At 57.0% G+C, this 22,387-nt stretch overlaps 8 protein-coding genes across 8 annotated transcripts; 3 read left to right on the top strand and 5 right to left on the bottom strand.

The window, feature by feature from the left end:
• Positions 1–1,428: 1,428 nt before the first annotated feature.
• Positions 1,429–3,899, top strand: B0T15DRAFT_256211 (uncharacterized protein). The gene is made up of 2 exons (XM_062863254.1): positions 1,429–1,703; positions 1,794–3,899. The coding sequence occupies exons 1-2, from the start codon at positions 1,537–1,539 to the stop codon at positions 3,577–3,579; spliced, it is 1,953 nt and encodes a 650-aa protein (XP_062720729.1). The 5' UTR covers positions 1,429–1,536; the 3' UTR covers positions 3,580–3,899.
• An 826-nt stretch (positions 3,900–4,725) lies between these two features.
• B0T15DRAFT_256205 (chaperonin 10-like protein) lies at positions 4,726–6,127 on the bottom strand. Its single transcript, XM_062863253.1, has 2 exons — positions 5,810–6,127; positions 4,726–5,734 (listed from the first exon to the last, which is right to left on the bottom strand). Exons 1-2 carry the CDS (start codon positions 5,984–5,986, stop codon positions 4,826–4,828), a joined length of 1,086 nt encoding a protein of 361 aa, XP_062720728.1. The 5' UTR covers positions 5,987–6,127; the 3' UTR covers positions 4,726–4,825.
• A 295-nt stretch (positions 6,128–6,422) lies between these two features.
• B0T15DRAFT_538134 (uncharacterized protein) lies at positions 6,423–7,600 on the bottom strand. Its single transcript, XM_062869668.1, has 3 exons — positions 7,165–7,600; positions 6,535–7,101; positions 6,423–6,445 (listed from the first exon to the last, which is right to left on the bottom strand). Exons 1-2 carry the CDS (start codon positions 7,561–7,563, stop codon positions 6,916–6,918), a joined length of 585 nt encoding a protein of 194 aa, XP_062720727.1. The 5' UTR covers positions 7,564–7,600; the 3' UTR covers positions 6,423–6,445; positions 6,535–6,915.
• A 1,010-nt stretch (positions 7,601–8,610) lies between these two features.
• Positions 8,611–10,766, top strand: B0T15DRAFT_538129 (pyridoxal phosphate-dependent transferase). The gene is made up of 3 exons (XM_062869667.1): positions 8,611–8,882; positions 9,149–9,199; positions 9,279–10,766. The coding sequence occupies exons 1-3, from the start codon at positions 8,774–8,776 to the stop codon at positions 10,376–10,378; spliced, it is 1,260 nt and encodes a 419-aa protein (XP_062720726.1). The 5' UTR covers positions 8,611–8,773; the 3' UTR covers positions 10,379–10,766.
• Position 10,767: 1 nt separating this feature from the next.
• Positions 10,768–12,050, bottom strand: B0T15DRAFT_437712 (uncharacterized protein). Its single transcript, XM_062865855.1, has 2 exons — positions 11,873–12,050; positions 10,768–11,806 (listed from the first exon to the last, which is right to left on the bottom strand). Exons 1-2 carry the CDS (start codon positions 12,014–12,016, stop codon positions 10,841–10,843), a joined length of 1,110 nt encoding a protein of 369 aa, XP_062720725.1. The 5' UTR covers positions 12,017–12,050; the 3' UTR covers positions 10,768–10,840.
• Positions 12,051–12,057: 7 nt separating this feature from the next.
• Positions 12,058–13,308, top strand: B0T15DRAFT_256104 (ribosomal L28 family-domain-containing protein). The gene has a single exon (XM_062863252.1). It carries the CDS (start codon positions 12,352–12,354, stop codon positions 13,132–13,134), a length of 783 nt encoding a protein of 260 aa, XP_062720724.1. The 5' UTR covers positions 12,058–12,351; the 3' UTR covers positions 13,135–13,308.
• Positions 13,309–16,059, bottom strand: B0T15DRAFT_256103 (tryptophan synthase beta subunit-like PLP-dependent enzyme). Its single transcript, XM_062863251.1, has 4 exons — positions 15,811–16,059; positions 15,565–15,723; positions 15,247–15,479; positions 13,309–15,187 (listed from the first exon to the last, which is right to left on the bottom strand). The coding sequence occupies exons 1-4, from the start codon at positions 15,856–15,858 to the stop codon at positions 13,483–13,485; spliced, it is 2,145 nt and encodes a 714-aa protein (XP_062720723.1). The 5' UTR covers positions 15,859–16,059; the 3' UTR covers positions 13,309–13,482.
• Positions 16,060–16,741: 682 nt separating this feature from the next.
• B0T15DRAFT_256100 (uncharacterized protein) lies at positions 16,742–19,169 on the bottom strand. The gene has a single exon (XM_062863250.1). It carries the CDS (start codon positions 19,049–19,051, stop codon positions 16,889–16,891), a length of 2,163 nt encoding a protein of 720 aa, XP_062720722.1. The 5' UTR covers positions 19,052–19,169; the 3' UTR covers positions 16,742–16,888.
• Positions 19,170–22,387: the final 3,218 nt, after the last annotated feature.

Here is a 22,387-nt window from a genome sequence, read left to right as displayed (position 1 = left end):
CTTCGCGATCCGCAAAAGAAGTTTCGACCTCTCTTCTCGGCACCAGTAGTATGCAAGGTTAGTCGTAGTGTGCAGGCTGCAGTTGCTGAACCATGCGAAGTGGAACACGAACCAGTGACAGATCATTGCCGTATTGATAATTGCTCTCTAACGGCGCCTAGGATCTGGCCGTCACTCCACGATGTAACTTCGATCCGCTCAGGGTCAGGCCTAACAGCATCTCGGGGTTGTCGGCCTGTTTACGCTTTCCTGGAGCCCGGCTCCATCATTCCTGGAGATGTCGTTATGTTCTGTACCTGAAGTTACAGGCCTGATCTTGTCGACTCGTTCCTCTACTTCTCGGAGAAGCTCGTTGGCCCAGGCATTGTTGTTGTATCTTGAGTATCTCGGTTAGTGCCGCGAGCGCCGCCGCGAGACTCTCCTGGTCTTGGCTCGCCATCTTGCCAGCTTGGTGATCCAGGGAAGAGGGACAATGGTTAAATCCCTTACTCTTGCCGCAGAAGCAATAGACTGGATAATAAGGGACCCGTGATGCATGTGCCGGCGTTCCATGTGCATCCAATGTGTGATTGAGGACCTGAAAACCAAGCCATCGCAGCCACTGGGGCGGGATACCGGGTCAGCTGCAGGCCGGAACGGGTGAACTATTGGCGAGGTGACACAGCATAAGGTAACTTAAGGTAAGTAGTATCAACCCCGTTGTCGACGGGCATTCCAGGTAGGTATTCGATATGTAACCAGACTATCGGCACAGGTAGTCAGTGGATATGTGTCGAGAAGCAACTTCGCCCATTCTGGTTTAGAAGATGGCCATACCGTGAGAGAGAGTTGTCGAAGTCATAACATTTAGGGTCGAGGTAATAACGGAATTAGGACTTACATTACGCTCTTGTTATGCCATGCTGTTTGAGATAATCTCGTCGAAATTGTCTCCCACAGCACTGGATCTTCGATACGATACATGCATGACACTACCGTCTCTTCTCTGGAAACGTTATGCCAGCTGGCCAGGAGACTTGGTATCGGTGTAATAACGCGCTTCTCTTTCGCTGTTATGACACCCTCAAGTCGGACTCAGCCAATCATGGCTTCCCCGTGTCGCCACGTCTACTGCTGTGCAACGTTGAGGTAAGCTACCAACCTCGAGCAAATGGTTTCCTTCGAGCCTAATTGTCCGGGCATTAACCCCGCACTGCGAAACTCATCCGTGTTGAAGTCAACTGATCCCGCCAACGGACCTCTTTGCGTCTCTTCTACTCGACGTACGTGGCGGCGCGCGATGGACCCATTCAGCGCGGTTAGCTTTGTCGGGACGATCATTACCTTCGTCGACTTCTCATGTAAACTTGTCAAAGGGACGTGCGAGGTTTACCAATCATTGAGCGGGCAAACAGTCGAAACCGCATGCCTCAACGATGTCATTGCCCACCTTCCCAGCGTTTCGGAAGACTTGGACGGCGCGCTAACGGGCAAATCCAAACATGAACGGGAGTTGCGGAAGCTTGCCGCGAACTGCTCAGAGCTGTCTAAGACCTGATGAATTTTCTCAAGAAGCTCAAGCGCGGTGAGAAAAAGAACTCGGTGTGGAGAAGCTTGCAAGTCAAGTGGATGAGCATGCGGAAGGCGGGCGAGGTTGAGTCCATGGCGGACAGGCTCTCGGAATACAGGAGTGAGATTATGCTGCGCCTAAGCTTGATATTGAGGTAGGCAAGTCGGTATCCTTAGTGCGGTCCACGGGTCTGGTCTACGGGGTTGGTGGCGTCTCAGTACTAAATCATTTTTTCTTGTTATAGTGACCAGCAATCGTCCATCAAGGTTCAGCTTGAGCAGATTCGGAAGGAAGCTAGCAAGCTTCATACCGTCACTGCATCGCAACTCGACACTCTGCGCAGCGACATCCTGGACGCAGTAAAGGCCATCCGCAATCGAGAGGACGAGTCTGATTCAGATTCTGAAGAAATCGCAGAGGAGGGAGAAAGGGTTCCAAGTCCACAACCCGAGACGGATGATCTCCGTGGCGTCCAGAAGCTCCTGATGGAACTTGTCTCCTCGGCCAGGAGTGCCACAGCCCAACACCAGATCCTACGGCAGCTCGATTTCCAGTCCAGGAACTCTCGAGAAGATATGATTTACGACGCCCAAATGGGTACGTATGAGTGGATGCTGGAGTCCTCCGACTCGGACGAACATAGGACCTCCGACAGGGAGAGTAGCGTCTCTAAGCCTGTCTACCCCGGGGAACTGGCATTTAGCGTCGAGACAAGTCGTAGACGACGACGACCACAATCCGTCTTCATGTCCTGGCTTCGCTCGGGTTACCACATTTTCCACGTGTCCGGGAAGGCTGGGTCGGGCAAGTCGACCTCGATGAAATTTCTGTATAACGACGTACGAACCAAGGCAGCCCTCGAGGAGTGGGCGGGCTCCAAGAAGCTCGTCATGGCACACTTTTACTTTTGGCACTCTGCACAAGATGAGCTACAAAACTCCCTTGAAGGTTTATATCGCTCGATCCTGTTCGAGGTTTTGCGTCAGTGTCCGGACATGATTCCGGAGGTCTTTCCGGACGACTGGGACGCCATGGCAAACGAGAGGGTCACCCAGCCCTTGCCCAGCCAGCATATGCCCCCGAGAGCCATCAAGTGCGCCCTCCAACGGTTTGTCTCCAAGAATTCCAATCGCACTCACCGGTTCTGCCTGTTCATCGATGGACACGACGAGTATAACGGCGACAGCGCAGCACATTGGGAACTGGCCCGTCTCTTGCAGTCGTGGACTCAGGGATCCGACATCAAGATGTGTATCAGCGCTCGGCCGCATACCGAGTACCTCGTCACGCTTGGCGGCCCACCCAACACTAGCATTCACCTCCATGAGTTGACTCGTTGTGACATCCTCAGTTTCAGCATTCAGATGTTGGACAAAGAGCCGAATTGCGCGGGGCTTTCGGAAGCAGATCACCACGACCTGGTCCGCAGGATCGTGGAAAAGGCGGAGGGTGTGTTTCTATGGACATATCTCACCGTGCGGCTGTTGCTCGACTCACTTGGGCGGCGCGACAAACCGGAGGTGCTCTTGAAGCGGCTTGACGGCGTACCAGATGGTCTTGACGACTTATACCAGCGTCTGCTTGGAACGGTGCTGCCTGCTGACCGCCGGCGCTCTGATCTGATGCTGTTGCTGGCGGTGACCAATCCGTTTCCGCAGTCATTGAATGCCATTTTGTTCGTGTGGCTCGAGGAGGTGGACGCAGATCCTACCATATTCCCATTTACGTCTCGTTTTGCGCCTATCACGGACGCGGCCGTAAGGGATGCACACGACTACGTCCAACGCCAGGTACGCAGCCTCACCAACGGACTACTAGAGGTATACGCGGATGAGGGGGCGGATGAGGGGGCGCACTCTTTCAGTCCCTTTTTCAGTCGCCGCGTAGAGTTCTTCCACCGCACAGCCAGGGATTACCTAGCCGAAACCCTCAGGTTCGAAACACTACGGACCCGGCACTTCGCGCACCTGAATCTCCAGGATACCTTCGCCCGGCTACGCTTAGCCGAGTTCTTGTGCGGCGTGAGCTGAGATCACTTCGAATGGTCGCCTCCCGACGCACCACACCTGTTCCTTATGAGCACATTTTGTTCGCTCAAGGAAGAGCCATCCTTTCCTGTAGCGGCCGGGTTTCACGCCGCGGGCATGCGCCAACCATTGGCGCGGCCACCCGAGTGGTATATATGCCCGTCACCAGGACTTCCGCCAGACGACACGGCTATTCCCTTCTTCTTGGCCCGCCACGGGAACGTCAGGGACGACAGGCTGGTGGGTCCCATCCCCGGGTCGTGGCCTCATTTCGCCGCGAGGTACTTGCAGAGGGGATACGTGCTACAACTTGTCACCAGATATCCCCACCTGCTTCTAGTGAATGTGCGTAGCGACGGAGACTTAAGCCTGGTACTATCGGCCGCCACGGGTGGCGATATGCAGCTCGTGCGGGAGTTGCTCGCCCGCCGCCGGGACTCGCTATATGACCACGTCACGGTATGCGATAGGGCAGAAAACACAGTAGGGCTTCCCGTATGGTTGGTGGCTGTGGCTAATCTTATAACCCTGTTGATTGGGGTTTTGAGAGGCGATCCTATGATTCAACACTCGGGAAGAGAGGCCGTTGATGAGCTGAAAGGATGGATTGACATTGGGGTCGACGAGCATCTTGTGTTCCGTTTAAAAGAAGTGAGACGGCGCAGTTCTTGGACGGCGGAAGTCTCCGGGCGGTACCGGCAGAACAGGGCTAGACGACTCGTATGCGATGCATCGGACGTCGAACTCGAGGAGTCGGGCAGCCAAGAGGACGACAAACCACGGAGCTACCTGTACTCGTGTACCATCGGAAGGTTCCTTGCGCTCTGCTAACCCCGGATCCCGGGCTTTGCTGACGGAGACGTCGAAGCGAAGCTGAAGGGGGACAGCGAGCCTGATGACATTGCCCATTCGTGGCTTCTAGCCGATCATGGGAATATGTTTGTGGTCCAGACGGTTGACGCGTACCACTATTGGAAGTGGAGACATCTTGTCTTGCCGTTCACATGCAGGATTTACTGAACTTAATTGTGCCTGACGATTTTGGATCCGAGCGGTTGGGACGGGAGTCAAGGCCTTGATAACATGCGGATAGGTAGTTCAAGAAATCTATGCGCAGCTGATGTGGACTGCCACTGGAACTTTTCCATATTCAGAGTGATACTCAATTACATGACTATAGTGTATACACAAGACTACCCATATAACCAGGTAACCCCACAGTACATACAGTCCCCGTCCCGAAGCACCTTCACTGCTCGTTGCAGAGCACGTATCTGTACCTCGGCTTGCCGGCGTTAAAGTCGACAAGTGCCTTGTTGGCGTCCTTCATGGGATACTCCTGAATCCAGGGCTTGACCTTCTGCTGGGCAGCCAGCTGCAGCATCTCCCGAAGATCGCTCGGCGAACCGATCAGAGAGCCCGTGATCTTGAGCCGTTTGAAGATGAGCGGGAACTGCTGGATGGACGGGAGGCCGTCCTCGGGCGCTCCGACCTGCACAAAGGTGCCATCGAACCGCAGCAGAGACATATAGTCCATCAGGGGCATATTGCTGGACGAGACGGTGCAGAGGATGACGTCGAGGGTAGAGGCGTGCTTCTTGGTCCAGTCGGGGTCATCCTCGGTGGCGATGACGTCGTCGGCGCCCATCTTCAGCGCGTCCTCCTTCTTAGCGGCCGACCGCGAGATCACCACGACCCGGTCCGCCTTCAGCGCCTTGGCCCACATGACGCCGAAGTGGCCCAGCCCGCCCAGGCCGACGATGCCGACCGTCTTCCCGGGGCCGACACCGTGGTGCTTCAGGGGCGTGTAGGTCGTGACGCCGGCGCACAGCATGGGGGCGGCCTCGGCCGAGGGGATGCTGTCCGGGATCTTGACGACGAAGCGCGATGGCGCCCGGTTGTAGAGGGCGTAGCCGCCGTACGACTTGCCGCCGTTGAGGTAGACGCCGTTGTAGGTGCCGACGTAGTGTTTTTGGCAGTAGTTCTCCTGCCCAGAAGCGCACGCCTCGCAGTCTCCCTTGCGGCCCTGGCAAGAGTCGCTCTGCGCGCCGACGCCCACGCGGTCGCCCACCTTCAGGCCGCCCTCAGCCTTGGAGCCGACGCGGACGACGGTGCCGACGATCTCGTGGCCGACGCAGCAGGGGTAGTTGGTTGGCCCCTGTAGTCCGTCGGTTAGACACTGTTCGTTCGTTGTCTCGAAGCAGAAACATGATCTTGGAGTGCTACTACGTACCCAGCCGCTGCGGAGAGTGTGAAGATCGCTGCCGCAGATGCCGCAGTGAGTGACTTTGATGTCGACGTCTGTTTCCTCCCATGGCTTAGGCTCGAATTCTCCCCATTTCATGTTTCCCTCGGCCGCAGACGAGTCGTGGCCGAGCCACCCTTCAAACTTGTGGCCGGTCGAAGACATTTTGTGTTGGATCGGATCAGCTGTGGGTCTAGTGTAGGTGTGGAAGGTAAATGTGGACGTGGAAGTTGTCGAAGAAAGTTCAGTGATCTCAACAAGCAAAGCCAGAGAGCAACCAGAGCTTTATAATGCGGTCGGCCCGCCGGCTCCACGACCGTTTCAACATGACTTTTGGTGACGAGATTCCGAACTCCGAATGCTGGCCCCTGGAACCTCGCAAAGAAAGGCGCCCTTCGAACACGGAAAGTTTTGGAAGTCTTAACTCCTTCCTTAACCCCGTTCTCCATGTCATTTTTCATCGCGGAATCGAAGGGCAATCGGTATGGTTCTGTGGGACCTAAGGCGAAAAGATATACCTGGGATCCACGGCGATGGTGCTGGAGACTTGGAGTCGAAAGTATGTGGAGCCTGTACTTGTCAGTGCCGAAGGTGGAGCTCATTGTTCGGCAGCTCGCTTCTGGGCTTTCACGCAGAACGGATCAGCACGGATCGCGGCCTCTACACAGTACGGCTGCAATGGGCCGAATTCCTTCATGTTCGACAATACGTACCAAGAAAAGACCGGGGCGAGCTTATTGTATTGTATAGTGTACGTCATTGGTAAGCTTAAATCCTACCGTCGAGATAGCGCTGTCTGGAAAAACAAGACTCTTGGCGCTGGCTATCTCGGAGTTATGGCATGCCCGGGGCCTCGCTAACCCGATCTCCACTGCTCCAACCACAACTTTCACTTGCTGACAAAACCAGCAAAGAACTTTCACCGCGCAGTTGGCAAGACAATGCTCATGGATATCCCGGAAACGATGTTCCGCCCACTGCTTCCAGTGCGCCCGTGCTGTGTAAAGCAGAGATGTAAAGTATGGATAAACTAAATTCATCGCCATCAACAAACAAACAGCAGATAGAAAGAAACCGTCACTGCTCCGTATTGCCTAGACACACTGGGTGCAGATAGCCTGCGCGACCGAGTTCAACGACACGCCCAGGTCATCCCCACAGGCGCTTTGGACGCATGGCGAGGCTATGCTGCGTATGGCGCCCGCATTCTGGCACTGGCACTTCAGATCGAAGAGGTTGGAACAACCAGCGGCGTTGGCAGCGTCAATGAGGCATTCGCGCTGATTATCCGTAATCGCTTGTTAGAATACTAATTTTGAAGACGAGTATACATCCAGACTTACACCACAGCTTGGAACGGCACTTGTCAACGGGCATGACGCCACCGGGGCTGGCGTAATAATCGCCGGTGATGGAGCTTCGGTGATAGCCCGCGCTATGGCGCTAACGGCGAACAAAAGAACGGCGAAAATGAGGAGAGCCATTGGCGATAACTGGCGTGCAGCACTCTTAACGCCAATACGGGAAAACCGGGATCTGGGGATGTGGAGTCGGCAGTTATGCTTTCTCGGAGAACTCCGAGGAGAGAGAAAGGCGAAGGCGTGTGCCGAGATCACAGTGGGGAACTGTAGATACTTTGGTAGATACCAGTGGTGTAGTGGGGAAGCGTGCCGTGGAGGTTGGTGGATTTGATGATGTGAAGGGGGAGGAATTGAACTGATCAGCGGCCTAGTAGATTTCATATATAGGCCAGATCTGTATTACCACGTACGTGGGCTGCCGCACAGGTACGACTTCCGGTGACCATCAAGGTTCGTCGATTCTCTGCTGTCTTTGCGCCGTGATCGAGGTTCATCGAGCCCTTTGCTGGATTCCAACGTGACACCATCTCCGACGGCACTCAGGGGCATCCCAGGGGCGACCTTCGGAGCTGCCATACATAGTGGCCACTGTCTCGACTATCTCGTGGGAAAAGAATAATCTAACCCTCTTGCGCTACGTGGTACGTGGGTAAGTGTCATGTATGTACACGGCGCCACAGATAGGCGTGAGACAGTTGGCATGTCTTTCACAGAAACGCTCCGATATCCGTCGTCGAGTACCGCTATGACATACCATGTCTTACACGTTCAACCTGTGGCTCTTTCACCAAACCTTCACCCGTATCGAACTCGTCTGCAAAACGAAACGGCCTAATTAGGAATGCATGAAATCTAAGTGACAAGCCGTCGAGAATCCGTCCTTCGACCCCAGACTTGACTCTACGAGGTTCAAGGAAACAAAGTCCCGTTTCACCTTCTCTTGTATCTTCTCCCGTCCCGACTCCTATAGGTCTTTTGACTACTCAATATCCGAGGCACTGTTGATTACGTACGCAGTTTCGCCTGCCCCAGATCCGGTGATCAACCGTACCTGCTTCTAGCCACATGTAAAGCGTATCAATGTGCCACCTGGACCGTTGAAGCCTGGCCACTAGCAATGGCAAATGGAAGTGACACAGGCTCGAGACACTTTCACGACATTGCATGTACATATCATGCACATGGAATCCTGAGGGCAGTCTTGACTCTTGTGTCCTGGAGAGCTTGAAACGAGTGGGAGCGGGTTAGGGTTGCATGATATATGCCCAAGTTCTGACCTCGGGAAATCGGGATGCGGGGCCGATGTCGGGAACATGCGGAAAGCGGCTCCGCTCCCGCCCTTACCAATGCATTTTGCCAATTGGCCAACCACATGCATCAAAAGTTTTCTGCCCCACTCCGCCCGCTTCCATGACAGTCAGACCACCGCAAAACGTCAACTCCACAGTGACTGTTGCGCCGAGGGAACCAGGAGCTCCTCTCTCTCTGTGAATGACCACGTAGATCTGGGAGTTGGGCCCTGGGTTCTTGTCCTCCTCACGCAGTATCCAGCACCCTCCACAGAAAATTTTGTCTTTCTCCGCCGACCACCATGCTTTCTTCGCTCAGAATCGCGTCGCGGCGGGCAGCGACGGCCCGGAGCTTCGCAGCCGTTCGTGCTGCCTCCACATGGGCCAATGTCCCGCAGGGTCCTCCCGTATGTTGATCTGCTTTCGGTGTGACGAACGGACTGGTTGGCTTTGCGTAACAAATCACTAACAGACGACCGTCCGCAGGATGTAGGTGCTTTCCCTCCAAGCTCTCGTAGCTGCTTCTCGCTTCACCTTGCTGATCGCCGTCCTTTTTTTGTGTTGGTTGCCAGGCCATTCTCGGTACGTTGCTTAAAAGTGGAAGAGATGGATTGTCGACTCACCGGCAGCCACCTACGATGCGTGACGCAGCAAACTGACAGGATGTGATTGTGCAGGTATCACGGAAGCCTTCAAGGCCGATTCGTTTGAGAAGAAGATCAACCTCGGTTCGTTCACGCTGCGCGACCCCTGCTCACGCCGACTTGGTGCGACCGTCCCCCCGCAACTAACACGTGGTGCTCCCAGGTGTTGGCGCCTACCGCGATGACAAGGGAAAGCCCTACGTGCTGCCATCGGTGCGCAAGGCCGAGGAGAAGGTCATCGGGTCGCGCATGAACAAGGAGTACGCCGGCATCACGGGCGTCCCCGAGTTCACCAAGGCGGCCGCCGTGCTCGCCTACGGCAAGGACAGCTCGGCCCTCGACCGCCTGGCCATCACGCAGTCCATCTCCGGCACCGGTGCCCTGCGCATCGGCGGTGCCTTCCTCGCCCGCTTCTTCCCCGGCGCCAAGACCATCTACATCCCGACGCCGTCGTGGGCCAACCACGCGGCCGTCTTCAAGGACTCGGGCCTGCAGGTCGAGAAGTACGCCTACTACAACAAGGACACCATCGGCCTCGACTTTGAGGGCATGGTCGCCGACATCAAGAAGGCGCCCAACGGCAGCATCTTCCTGTTCCACGCGTGCGCGCACAACCCGACCGGCGTCGACCCCACGCAGGAGCAGTGGAAGGAGATCGAGGCGGCCGTCAAGGCTAAGGGCCACTTTGCCTTCTTTGACATGGCCTACCAGGGCTTCGCCAGCGGCGACATCCACCGGGACGCCTTCGCGGTGCGCTACTTTGTCGAGAAGGGCCACAACATCTGCCTGGCCCAGTCGTTCGCCAAGAACATGGGCCTGTACGGCGAGCGCACCGGCGCCTTCTCCATGGTGTGCGCCGACGCCGAGGAGCGCAAGCGGGTCGACTCGCAGATCAAGATCCTGGTGCGGCCCATGTACTCGAACCCGCCGATCCACGGCGCGCGCATCGCCGCCGAGATCCTCAACACCCCGGCCTTGTACGACCAGTGGCTGGTCGAGGTCAAGGAGATGGCCGACCGCATCATCACCATGCGCGCCCTGCTCAAGGAGAACCTCGAGAAGCTCGGGTCCAAGCACGACTGGAGTCACATCACCAGTCAGATCGGCATGTTCGCCTACACGGGCCTGACCCCGGAGCAAATGGACCAGCTCATGAAGGAGCACAGCGTGTACGCCACCCGCGACGGCCGCATCTCCGTGGCTGGTATCACTAGCGACAACGTTGGCCGTCTGGCCGAGGCCATCTTCAAGGTCAAGGGTTGAATCTGTACGCAGCATGTGGTAAGTAGATGATGTAACGAGAAGAAGCATGAGGAGAAGGGGTTGGGAGTAATGGGTGGTTGGCTCACTGACTGGGTTTCTCCTCGTTTCTGATATGGCTCGATCTTTCCCCGCATCTATGTGCATCTACTGTACAACTCGCCGTCGCTAGACTGTATCCCTATTAGAGGGGGCACTTGATTTAGGATGTGGTTCTGTACTTGGATCGGGTGTCTCGCATGTACAGCGGAGAAAGGTTCCTCGGTTCAACACAGCACGGATACACAGAAGCATACAAAAAGGGAGGTCACAGATCTTGACTTCCGCTGGCAAGGAGTTGTACAGTACCCCCTTTACACAGAAACGCGTCAGCTCTGAGGGACGAGGAAATTCCCGCGTCACCCTTTGCTCATCTCTGCGCGACCGAGGAAACAGACCTCCCTCCCGTTTCATGTGGCCACACACTCATGCCCTGCCCAACCGCACCAAATCCCCCCTTACCTCCTCCATCTGCCGTCCCATGTCACGATACACCCGCGCCATCTCCCGCATGATCTTTTCCTTGTCCTTCCCCCCACCACCTCTTCCACCTCCACTGCCTTCCCGTTTCCCACCATCATCATGATGATCACCACCATCAGCGATAGTAACACCGTACGCCTCCAGCTCCCCCCTAAGCGCATGCACCGCCTCGCTCAACCGCGCCCTTGCGTCCCTTAGGTGGCTCGCATAATTCCGCAGCGCCTGCGCCGCTTGGGGGGTGTATGTCTCGCGCCGGGCGAGCCAGAGCGTCGACTCGGCCTCGGCCTGCTGGCGCTGCGCCGTGAGGGCGGCCTCGGTGGCGCGGAACTCGAGCGAGCGCGCCACGGGCCCGTGCTTCGCTTCTAGTGCGCGCAGGAGCTGGGACAGGGCGCCCGTTTGGTTGTGTAAGAGCGTGGTGAGCTCGGAAGCAGCGGCTAGTCGGGAGCCGGTGAGTTCTGCGTTGAGGTTGGTGATGCCCATTGAGAGGGAGGCGGCGTGGGTCGGGAGGGAGGGGATGGAGCGGTGGACGTAGGACGGGTTGGTGGAAGGGTTGGCTATTCGCGCGAGGTGTACGGCGGACGAGTGGAGTGTGTGGGAGACGAGGGCTGCGAGCTGTGGGAGGTGGGCTGGGAAGTCGGACAGGGGCGGGTTGGAGAGGAGTAAGGCAACAGATTCGGGAGACAGATCGGTGGGTGAGGTGGCAAGGAGCGACGAGAGGAGCAGGAGGAGGTCGATCAGCGCTTCTGGGAGCTCTGGAGCTTGGGACGACGTCTGCTGCTGCGGTCGTGGCCGCCTCGTCAAGGATGGCGCCGGGGCATGCTTGGGTTGGAGGGACTGCGGGTTTGCGATGGATATCGCATCGCAAAGGAGATGTTGTTTGGCAGCTTCGAGCCGGTATTCGTTCAGTTCCTGGCAGATGCAATGTTAACATGTGGCTCGATTGCGGTCCGAGCTGTGTGAAATGTCGCGTCTTACTTCTGTAACCGACCTGCGCTCGTCTGCGCCGGGGCCTTTTCTGGTGGATCCATCAGGATTGAGTATATCGATTGTGAGTTTGGAATAGAGCGTTGCAAACTCTGGATTGGCCTGCAGGACCGATTCGTCGACGGGAGGAAGCATTGTGGCTGTCGGCTGCTGGCGTTGCAGCGGGACCATTGGCGAGAGCGCGCGACAGTCCCCGCGAAAGCATGTGACCGACTCTTCTAGCAATGGATTTGACCGGCTACCAGCTGTCGGACCTTCCTGGCAGCTGGGAGCACCTCGTGGTTCCAATTGCTCTGAATTTTCGACCTTGCAACAACCACCTGCGCCGACAGCGTTAACAGCACCGGGTCGCGGTCTAACCTCGAGCGATCACTCAACAGGAGGAGTCAATTGACCCGCAAGACCTGCCAATGCAACAGCCATAGCAGAAGCCCACCGAAACGTCGCGGCTCAGCAAAAATCCTCCTACCATGCCGCCGACACTCCCCATGCAGAGCTGCCTGCTCCGGGCATCCGCCTCAGCATCAGCATCAGCAGCGCGCCCCTCCTCCTTAACAGCCCTGCGACGCATTCTCTCAACGACAAGCTCAGCGACTCGAAGAACCCTGACAACAACAACCCCGAAATCTTACAAACAACCCGCCATCCCGGACTCCGACCTGCCCATTCCGTCGGTGACGGCGCCGCACCCAGAAATCCCGCCCTACCCCTACGGCCCACGCCCCTTCTACCACCAATCCAACACAGGCCTCTACGGCGAAGCACGCATCCGCTTCGGCAACAACGTGTCGGAAGAGAACGAGATCAAGACGCGGCGCAAGTGGCGGCCCAACGTGCACCACAAGCGCCTCTGGTCGGCGTCGCTGGGCGTGTTCGTCAAGACGCGCGTGACGGCCCGCGTGCTGCGCACGATCGACAAGGTCGGGGGGCTGGACGAGTACCTGCTCGGACGCAAGCCGCAGCGCGTCAAGGACCTGGGACCCTGGGGGTGGCGGCTGCGGTGGCGGATCATGCAGACCCCGTCGGTGCGGGAGCGTTTTGCCAGGGAGAGGGCCGCGCTTGGGCTACCGCCTAAGGAGGAGACCGAGTTGCGGGCGGAGGCGGAGGCTGAGTTGCCCGATGGGAGTTCTGCGGGGGATGCGTTGATGGCGGAGACGGATAGGATGTTGCAGGAAGGGAGCGAGTTTAAGCTCGGGGCGGAGGCGGAGGAGGAGGGTGGGTTCATGAGGGAGGAGAAGCCCAGGAAAGCATGAGCTCCTATGGGACGAGAGGGCTATGTAGATTCTGGGTGTCGTCGTATCTACAAAGAGCTGTATCATATTTGTACATTCGGTTGCAACTCCCACGGCAATCTCATAGATGGAAGTATGGCTTAGGAAGAGCATCGTTGCTTCTGCCACCCTCGCCACCGGAATGTCATGACCCTAGAGACGTGTGTACCACTGCATCACGGAAAGCAACCATGCACATCAATTTGACGTCCATCCCATTCAAATCTATGAAGCTCTATGATTCTTGCATATCCTCCGTCGCTACATCGAGCAAGATTGCCAAAGCCAGATTATATATCAGCCACCAGATAGCCTGGCCATTGCCGCAGCTCAGAAACGCAGGTCCCAGCCAATCTGCGGGCCGAGCTTGGGCAGCTCGTCAGCAACGCTCTGGACGTCCTTGTCGCCACGCCCGCTCAGGCAGATGACAATGTCCTTATCCTTGTCCATGGTCTTGGCCAGCTCAATGGCGCCATAGATACCATGCGAAGACTCCAGGGCGGGGATGATACCCTCGAGCTGGCTCATCAGCTTGAACCCGATAAAAGCCTGGGCATCCGTCGCAGCAATGAACTTGGCGCGCTCCGTGTCTTTCCAGTGGGACAGCTCCGGCCCAACGCCAGGATAGTCCAGACCGGCCGAGACGGAGTGCGTGTCGTCGATCTGGCCGTGCTCGTTCTGTAAGATGTAGGTGCGCACACCGTGGAGCACGCCCTTGGTGCCAGCAGTGAGAGTTGCGCTGTGGCGGGCCGTGTCCACGCCGTCACCGCCGGCCTCGACGCCGAGAAGCTTGACGCTCGGGTCGTCGCGGAAGGGGTAGAACATGCCCACAGCATTGCTGCCGCCCCCAACGCATGCCACCACAGCATCGGGGAGTTTGCCGCGCTTCTCGAGCATCTGTGCCTTAGTCTCGCGACCAATGACCGACTGGAAGGTGCGCACGATGGTCGGGAACGGGTGCGGTCCGATGGCAGAGCCGATGATGTAGTGCGTGTCCTCGAGGTGGACGACCCAGGCGCGGAGGGCTTCGTTGACGGCGTCACGGAGGGTGCGGCTACCGGCTTCGACCGCAACGACCTTGGCACCGAGGAGCTTCATCCGGAACACGTTAAGTGCCTGGCGGCGCACATCCTCGGCGCCCATGTAGACCGTGCACTCCATGCCGAACTTAGCGCACACGGTAGCCGTCGCAACACCGTGCTGACCGGCACCGGTCTCGGCGATGATCTTGGTCTTGCCGAGGCGACGGGCAAGGAGAAGCTGGCCCAATGCGTTGTTAATCTTGTGGGATCCGGTGTGGTTGAGATCCTCCCGCTTCAGCCAGATGTTCGCGCCGCCGGCATACTCCGTCAGCCGCTCCGCCTTGTGCAAGTGGCCGGGGCGGCCCATCCAGGGGTAGTAGGAGCGGTACTCCTCCCAAAAGTCAGGGTCGTCTTTGATCTTGTTGAAGCCCTCTTCAAGCTCCGACAAACAATCCATCAGCGACTCTGGGACATATTGCCCACCGAACTCGCCGAAGCGCTCGGGGATCTTGCCGTGCATGGCCGAGAGTTGCGCGACGAGATCATCGGTCCCCTCCGTGACAACACCGTCCACGTGGACTTTGTTGCCGTCGGCCTCCTTGGTCCCCGAGATGGCCTCCATAATGCCGACCTCGCGCGTGGCCTCTTCCTCGGCGGAGGTGGTGCGACCGCAGAGGTAGGAGCAGAACTCCTGGACCGACTTCGTCTCCTCGCCCTTGGCAGCCTGCTGCAGGGTGGTGACAATCTGGCTGCCAACCACAACACCGTCGGCGATGTGGGCGACCGAAACGAAGTGGTCGCGGGTGCTCACGCCGAAGCCCACAGCAGCGGGCTTGTCGCCGCTGTACTTCTTGACCCGCGCCAGCAGTTCAGGGAGGTTGGCATTGAGGGTCCCAAGGGCACCGGTCACGCCCTGGCGGGAGACGACGTAGATGAACGAGTCGGCCAACTGGCAGAGGATGCGCATGCGGGCGTCGGAGGTAGCCGGGGCGATCAGAGGCACATAAGACAGACTGTGAGGACCGTGGTCAGCTCAGTATACAACTATGATTGCGTCGAAGGTGAGACATACCCTCCACGGCTGCACAGCCTGCGGAACGAGACGGCCTCCTCGGGCGGCAGGTCGACAATGATGAAGCCATTAACCCCGGCCTCCCGGCAGTCCTTCATAAGGCGCTCCTCGCCGTAGCTCAGCAGCGGGTTGTAGTAGCCCATCATCAGGATGGGCGCACGCAGGCCGCGCTTGCGGGCATCGCGGATCATCTGCAGGGTCGACTGGATCGTGACGCCATTTTTGAGGGCAATCTAAAGGTCCGAGGATAGCATGGGTCAGCGAATTGCTACGGCATCGGAAGCCAATGCCTCGCGAGTGGTGTTCATTTGAACTCACGGTGTTCGCGGTTTGGATGGTCGGGCCGTCGGCGATCGGGTCCGTAAACGGAACGCCGAGCTCGATCACGTCGGCGCCACCCTTCTCCATGGAGAGAAGGATATCAGGCGTCAGCTCGGGCGTCGGGAATCCGGCCGTGACATAGGTCACGAGCGCAGCCTACCGCGGCAGTCTCAGTTAGCGGTTGCCACATCCATTGCCTCGTGTCTTGTTTGCCTGCGGGGCAAACTGCCAGTATGTACATACCCGCTTCTGGGCCTTGCAGCGCTGGAAAGTCTCCTTAATGGCCTCCATGGTTGCCAATGGTGGTCAATTGAGCCGGTCGCGGCTCGGTCTTGTCGCACAACGAATGTCGCCAAGGGGGGTTACGGCGGTGTGTTGTCAGGATCCGAGAGAGCCTTTGTCGAAGTGTTGAAAGACGTTCAAATAGCAAGCACAGGTGAAAGGCGAGGCAGGTTTTGAGTCAAAACACTTTCCATAGGCTTGAGTGGGTTCCAGTGCCCCGCCCCGCCACCAACCCACCTTCCCGGAGACCCCGATCCCGGCGGAGCAGTTGCCACCTACTTTACGATATGAAGACATCCGACTTAGCCGGAGTAACAAACATCCATTGCTACCTAAACAGTAGGGCCTGCATCTTAGGATGTTGATACCGTATTCCCAAATCTGTGTACTGATTCCCGCCATGACTTTGAAGGCTGGGTGTTGAGTTTAGCCGGGACCCAGTTGCGTTGACAGGGGATGATAAACGATTATCCAGACGAGCTCACTGCTTACCTACTACGAGATAACTCTCACCATCTGACTTGCGGGTCATCGACACATCATAACCAAATCTTTGGGGGTATCATCATATATTTCCAGACGCTAATAACAAAGAAAACACAATCGATGTACTTTGAGAGAACCGCAAACTCCGGGGGGGCGCAAATTAAATCGGTGAGTACTTGGGCGGTGGCGGCATGGATAGTCCCAACTCCTCATCCATCGAATCGCGACGCCGCGGCAAGGGATCCAGATTCCTCCTAGGCCGTTCCGCGACCTCTCCAGCGCGGCGAGTGGCTTGCCGACTGCGATCCTGGTCCGCAGCATCAACACCACGGCCCCGTTGTCTTACCCGCCGAAGGGGATCTCCAAGCCCCCGGATCCGCGCCCCATGCTGCCGGGCCCACCCAGGCACGGTAAGTTGCAGCTCCCTTACGCGCCCCAGCTGTGTCGCGAGTTTCTTCCAGGCCTCACGGATCCACGCCCAAAGGCTCCAACTCCACCCAGACACTGCAAGCTTTAGTTGCCTTTCTTCCCGAGGAAGACACCCCGACCGTCCCTAGCGGTCCGAGCCCTCTTCCACCTCGGGATGGCTGCTTTTCCTGGCATGCGACGGCCATCTCGCGGGACCCGGTCTCCCCCTCTTGACGTTGCCGGCGTAGACGACATCGTTGTCGTACTCGAGGCTGGAGTTGTTGTTGTTACTGCTGCTGCTGCTGCTGCTGCTGCTGCTGCTGTAGGGCGGCGGGACCTTGACGCCGTATTGCTCGCCGCCTTCAGCCCGTGTCTTGTCAGGTGTTGCCGCGGTCGCAAGGGCGCGGACGACGCCGATCAGGATGACGATGACGTACACGAGGAGCAGCGCGGTCGAGATGAGCGCCTCCTGGACGATGCCGTTGCGCAGCTTGGTGATGACCTGGTCGACGGCCGAGGTGATCTCGTCGGTAGTGACGCTGGAGGGCGAGGCCAGGAAGCTGGTCAGGTCGCTGTCGCCGTTGACGCTATCGTTGGCACCCCGCGAGAAGACGTCGTTGGAGAAGAGCGGCAGCGTGACGTGCGCGTTGTCGTGCACCCAGGTGAGGCCCTTCTGCACCGCGTCGATCTTCCGCGTGATCACGCAGCCGATCAGGTCGCGCGCCGTGTTGAGCAGGATGGTGTTGTTGAACACGGTGGTGACGGCCTTGTTGATCTCCTCGTCAAACGTTTCGAGCGTGTTGTTGACGGCGCTGGTGGCGTTGGTCACCCAGCCTAATACGTCGCCGTTGATGTCGTCCTGGAGCTTGAGAATCACACCGTTGGCGTCGTCGGCCCAGTCCGTTGAGACTTGCTTGAGCGTGGTGACGACATCTCCCGCAAAGTCGCCGACCTGGTTCGCTAGCGCGGGCGCCTCCTTTTCGATGGAGTTCAAGATGATGAACTGGCAGAAGCAGGAGAAAAAGCCGGCGATGGCAAGAGACAGGACAAACAGTGCAGGGAGCGAGGTGCCATAGGCGATCGCCCACCGAACGAGGAGGATGTTCCTGCCCTTGAACTTGGATGCGAGCTTGACTCCCACCCGGGATGTGAATGGTCGCGAGGCCATGTAAACCACGTCCATGGGGTCGTAGCCTTGCTTGGTGAAGAACTCGGCTTGACTCTTCTCCCTCCGCCAGCGCCGTATCTCCAAGTATCCCATGCCCAGCATGGCCAGGACGGCCAGGATCGGGATGACGACGGCGAACGCGATCTTCGCCTTTGCGACAATGCCGAAGAGCGTGTTGAAGAAGTCGTTGAGGAATGAATTGTCGGAGCAGAAGGAGAGCGCCTGCTTCTGGGCCACGGGAAACACCGACTCGTCAAACTTGTAGGAACCGAAGCTCTCGTTGACCTGCTGTTTGAGGAAATCGAAGGGGATGCCGATCGCGTTCTTGGTGAAGTTTTCAACCTGGTCGAAGGTCGGGATTGTCGTGTTCAAAGACACCAGGTCCTTCACGAGGTCGTTGCTGTTGACCTTGATGTTCTTGAGGTCGTCCAGATTCTTCGTGATGTCGATCTGAGGGAGCTCGAGACCAGGGACGCCAAGGAAGCTCGTTACCTTGCCCGGGATGTCGTTGATGGCCTTCTGGACATCGGAGACGGTTTCTGAAATCTGGCCGGTGATGGTGCTAATGGCCTCGTTCATGACTTTGGTAGCTCCCTCAACCACCTTGACCGAGATGTCCAAGCCTCCGTGGATCAGGGCCGCGACCAGGCAAGCCCAGGTGCCCACATACATGTTGATGACGAAGAAGATGAGGTTCTCGACGCCGGTCAGGATCATCATCAGGATCTTCACCATGCCCGAGACCGCCTTGGTGATGCCGTCGGAGGCGAGCGAGTTGACGCCGACGGACAGGTAGTGCGGCATGGAGGCCATGGCACTGCCGATGTCTTCGACTTTGGTACATGCTGACAGAGCCTTGGCCTTGGCATCGCCGAGGTTGTCGTTGAGACTGCCTGTCAGGAGGATGACGCGGACGAGGACGAGGATCAGGAGAATGGTCCAGCGGTTGAACCAGAGCTGTGACAATCGTGCTCGGAGCCCTAGGTAAGGCGTGACGGATGGTGCGGTGTGAGCGTGTGGTTGAAGCTGGCGGGTTGCTGCGCCTTGGGGCTGGTCCTGGAGATCAACCGAGTGCCAGACGTTGGGGTTGAGGTTCGGAGGGACCGGGGGCACTGCCCCCGACTTCTCGTTATAGAACATGATGCCGTCCAACAATATTTGGAATGGGAGATCGTGGGCGGCAGTGAACTTTCGGTGTGGTGGTTGTGTTGTGTTGGTATTAGTACGGTTACCGGATTAGGAAGTTGATGATCGGTGATGGATAGACCAGCTATGCCGAATGCGAAGGAAAGGGAATTCCGAGAGACAAGAAAAAAATAGAAACAGTGATCAAGCAAGGGAATGATTCATACAAACGCCTTGGTGATGCATGACTCTATGTGTAACAATAGGAGAATGGTGGAATGGGAGTGAAGCGGGAGAACAATAGCAAAGCAGGGCAACAATAGCGCAGCCGTGCGAGGGGTGGGGACACAATAAAAGGAAGCATGGCCGCGCACACAAGGCATGACCTTCGCGGCGGACAATGAGTAGATGCAAGAATAGATCTTGGCATTCGTTTCTTTGTCGCCCTCAAAGCCAATGCCTTGCTCGTCGGTCACTCTGGCAAGCGCTCGCCATTATAAGCGCCCGACCCTCCACAGCCAGTCGTTTTGAGGATCGTGAAGCGGCCTTCACACAGCGGGGCTCCCGCGCTCGGACCAGAAGCGGGATCGCTGCTGGTGACTCCCGTCCCTGTTCACATGGTTCCCGGGCTTGCAAAACTGCTTCCTGTGATGCCAGCCCGGCATCGGGCAGAAACGCCGCCACCCGTGAGCACTACGGATCCGTACGGCAAGTTGAAATGCTGGAGTTTTCCAGGTTCAGTTGCCGACTTGAAAGGTCGGTGTGTTTTTGGCCCCACATTGAAATGCCAAATGGTTCCACCAAGCCAGCAACGTGGCGCTGATGTTGAATCTTCTTCTAATTCTAATCTATCACCGGGTTTCCTGCCCGCCACTTAAAGTGCATTTGGCGAAACGAAATAGAAGGCAGCGAGAGCCAGGCATAGGCCAGGAAGGTGGGGTTTTGGCCGCCTTGCGGTTGCCGCTCGTCTCAAACGCAGGTCCCTGTTTGAATCGATTGGCTATCAAACGCAGATCTGCTGAAACGGCGGCACGGGCGGGTAACTGAACGCTGACCCACTCACTCACCCCACACGTGCCCCACCACATTGGCAGCTGGAACCTAGGTAGGTATCCTTCAGGTACAAGTACGCAGTTTTCATCGTCAAGTTGAACCGACTCATCATCAAAATTCTCAAGTCGTACCTCATAAAAGACCGGGAACGAAAGCAAAACAAACGACCACAGCATTAGCGACTTACGCTTAGACCAGCCAGAACTGACTCTCCTACGCATCCACGCTAGGAGTACCAATTTGAGGCCCGCTCAAAGCCGTGTATCATGTCTGATGGTCACACGTATGTGGCTACCTGACTCCGTACCGAAGTAACAGTCGCAACCAACGCCTCAACGCCATTGCTCAACGGTGTAAGGCGGTGCATCGGCTTGAGGTGAGCAGCCTGTGCTGGATCATGCTAACTTAAGGCTTGTGATTAACCCCTGGCATCATCATATTCAAGCAGCACCGTCTTGATCATGTCGCCCTAAACAATGTATGGATTCTGCTACTCGAAGCCCATGTCACTCTTTGTGCCCGAAAGAGATGTCTCTCGTCCAGACGACCTCAACCACCTTACGCGGGTAACTGTTGAAGGACCTCCAATCGGCGGAACCCTCGTGGTGTGTGAGAGATACTCCGATACGAAGATACTTACCGTCGCCCATTGGCGATGGATTTAGCAGGAGTCCGTAAACAACACGCCCGCTCCCATCTGGCATTGTGTCCTGATCCCTGTTGCCGTCTTCCTTGCCCTTCTTGACCTCCTCGGCATTCTCGTCCTCCTTGTCCTTCTCGCCGCCCCGATACTCCTCATCGCCCTAGTACTCTTGGTCCTCCTGATATTTCTTATCCTTTTGATACTGTTCATCCTCTTGGTACTCCTTCTCCTGGCCAACGCAACACCCTACGGTCACTATCTCGCTTTCACCCTCGAATGGCCAGGCCAATCATCCATCGGTGTCCATTTCAGCCAACAGTAGAGAAATCATCATAAAACAGTCTTTGTTGGCCCGTAGGAGCCATGCCTTGATGCCAAAACCCAGGATCTGTTCTTTCTAGGTCACTGCCTCGGAGAATGAACAAGCGGGCCCAGTTATCGTAAGTCGGCCCCCTCCCCGGACGAGTTCACCAAGGGATTTGTCGTACTCGGTATCGTTGATGCTTGAAGCTGCGCTTTGGGGTGACAGCGGTGCTGAAACAGAGCCGCTCGTTTCTGAGCATCAACACGTCTCCCAACAAACTCATTCTTGAGCAGAAAGCCCGGCATGGCTGGTAATGGCGCAACCTAACTCCACGACAGCGCGACGTACGGCTCTGGCCGAGCGAGCCGGCAGAGATAGCTTGCTAGGAGTGTAGCTTGGGCACTTTGCGTCTCAAAATATTTGTCTTGTCCCCACCACATAGGCTAACATACCAGATCCTCTCTCTATAAGGCCGCCACGGAATCGCTGTCATCGAGGCTCATTGTCTCCTTGAACCACCTCGCCAACCCTGACGAGGCGGGGCAAAGATCGGTCGCCTTTGTGACTCTGTGAGGTTACGCTAAGCCAGATTGTTCATCAGCTCTCTCCACTCGTTGTAGAGGTCCTCCCGGTCCAAGTCTAACTGTCGAACTTCGCCGACCTGGAACTCCTCCTCGTCGCCCTCTCCGTCGGTTAACGAGAGTTATTCAATAGGGGGTTCTCGGGCAGCACTCGCAAGTCCAACTCACCGAAGCATACCTAAGACAGTTCAATATCGAGCAGGCTAAGCCCTTGATGCTTCAGCCCATCCTCAGCGAAGCCATGCCACCAATAACTCAGCCGTATGGTCAAGCCAAAGGCACTCCCGGGTCCCATGAACCAGTCGAACTTTTGCCGGCAGACATTTGAAAGGATCGCCGTCATAATAAAGACGCAGGGTTCGCATCCTCCGGCGGAGGAGCTGCTCAGGGTTGGCAGTTCGGGATACTGGTCCTCGAGTTCATACTCCAGCCTAAATTCTCGTTGGCAGTTATTCTCGTTGAACTTCAGCTCTGGCTCGCCGTCGTAGCTCCAGACGCTTTCAAACCCCCCAAGCTGCATCGTAGAACCTAAGAATCTTGCAACGACTGCATACACGGTCGAAATCTACGAGGATCGTCACGATGAACTGGCAAGTCGAGACGAGGAGATCTGGGGAGCTGGATAGCAGTGGTAATCGAGAAGACATACACACACTTTGGAGGGACAGTGCGAAGTACGGGTTTAGGTAGTCCATGCTTAAAATGGGCAGAGGAGTTGGGGGGACTGAATGCAGCATGAGGGGGGGACCGGTATCCAATAGCGACGAAGA

Source organism: Chaetomium strumarium, assembly GCF_033439665.1.
Source record: "Chaetomium strumarium strain CBS 333.67 chromosome Unknown B0T15scaffold_5, whole genome shotgun sequence".
Taxonomy (NCBI): Eukaryota; Fungi; Ascomycota; class Sordariomycetes; order Sordariales; family Chaetomiaceae; genus Chaetomium; species Chaetomium strumarium.
The sequence above is the reverse complement of the archived record's forward strand: the minus strand, read 5'-3'. Positions and strand labels throughout refer to the sequence as shown.

Coding starts and splice junctions, on each gene's coding strand:
- B0T15DRAFT_256211 (XM_062863254.1), top strand. CDS start 1,537: ATGAATTTTCTCAAGAAGCTCAAGCGCGGTGAGAAAAAGAACTCGGTG. Junction 1,704..1,793: donor CGCCTAAGCTTGATATTGAG/GTAGGCAAGTCG, acceptor TTCTTGTTATAG/TGACCAGCAATCGTCCATCA.
- B0T15DRAFT_256205 (XM_062863253.1), bottom strand. CDS start 5,986: ATGTCTTCGACCGGCCACAAGTTTGAAGGGTGGCTCGGCCACGACTCG. Junction 5,735..5,809: donor ACACTCTCCGCAGCGGCTGG/GTACGTAGTAGC, acceptor GACGGACTACAG/GGGCCAACCAACTACCCCTG.
- B0T15DRAFT_538134 (XM_062869668.1), bottom strand. CDS start 7,563: ATGAAATCTACTAGGCCGCTGATCAGTTCAATTCCTCCCCCTTCACAT. Junction 7,102..7,164: donor GTGCCGTTCCAAGCTGTGGT/GTAAGTCTGGAT, acceptor ACGGATAATCAG/CGCGAATGCCTCATTGACGC.
- B0T15DRAFT_538129 (XM_062869667.1), top strand. CDS start 8,774: ATGCTTTCTTCGCTCAGAATCGCGTCGCGGCGGGCAGCGACGGCCCGG. Junction 8,883..9,148: donor CCCGCAGGGTCCTCCCGTAT/GTTGATCTGCTT, acceptor GTGATTGTGCAG/GTATCACGGAAGCCTTCAAG. Junction 9,200..9,278: donor TGAGAAGAAGATCAACCTCG/GTTCGTTCACGC, acceptor TGGTGCTCCCAG/GTGTTGGCGCCTACCGCGAT.
- B0T15DRAFT_437712 (XM_062865855.1), bottom strand. CDS start 12,016: ATGCTTCCTCCCGTCGACGAATCGGTCCTGCAGGCCAATCCAGAGTTT. Junction 11,807..11,872: donor AGCGCAGGTCGGTTACAGAA/GTAAGACGCGAC, acceptor TGCATCTGCCAG/GAACTGAACGAATACCGGCT.
- B0T15DRAFT_256104 (XM_062863252.1), top strand. CDS start 12,352: ATGCCGCCGACACTCCCCATGCAGAGCTGCCTGCTCCGGGCATCCGCC.
- B0T15DRAFT_256103 (XM_062863251.1), bottom strand. CDS start 15,858: ATGGAGGCCATTAAGGAGACTTTCCAGCGCTGCAAGGCCCAGAAGCGG. Junction 15,724..15,810: donor GCTGCAAGGCCCAGAAGCGG/GTATGTACATAC, acceptor CTGCCGCGGTAG/GCTGCGCTCGTGACCTATGT. Junction 15,480..15,564: donor CCATCCAAACCGCGAACACC/GTGAGTTCAAAT, acceptor TCGGACCTTTAG/ATTGCCCTCAAAAATGGCGT.
- B0T15DRAFT_256100 (XM_062863250.1), bottom strand. CDS start 19,051: ATGTTCTATAACGAGAAGTCGGGGGCAGTGCCCCCGGTCCCTCCGAAC.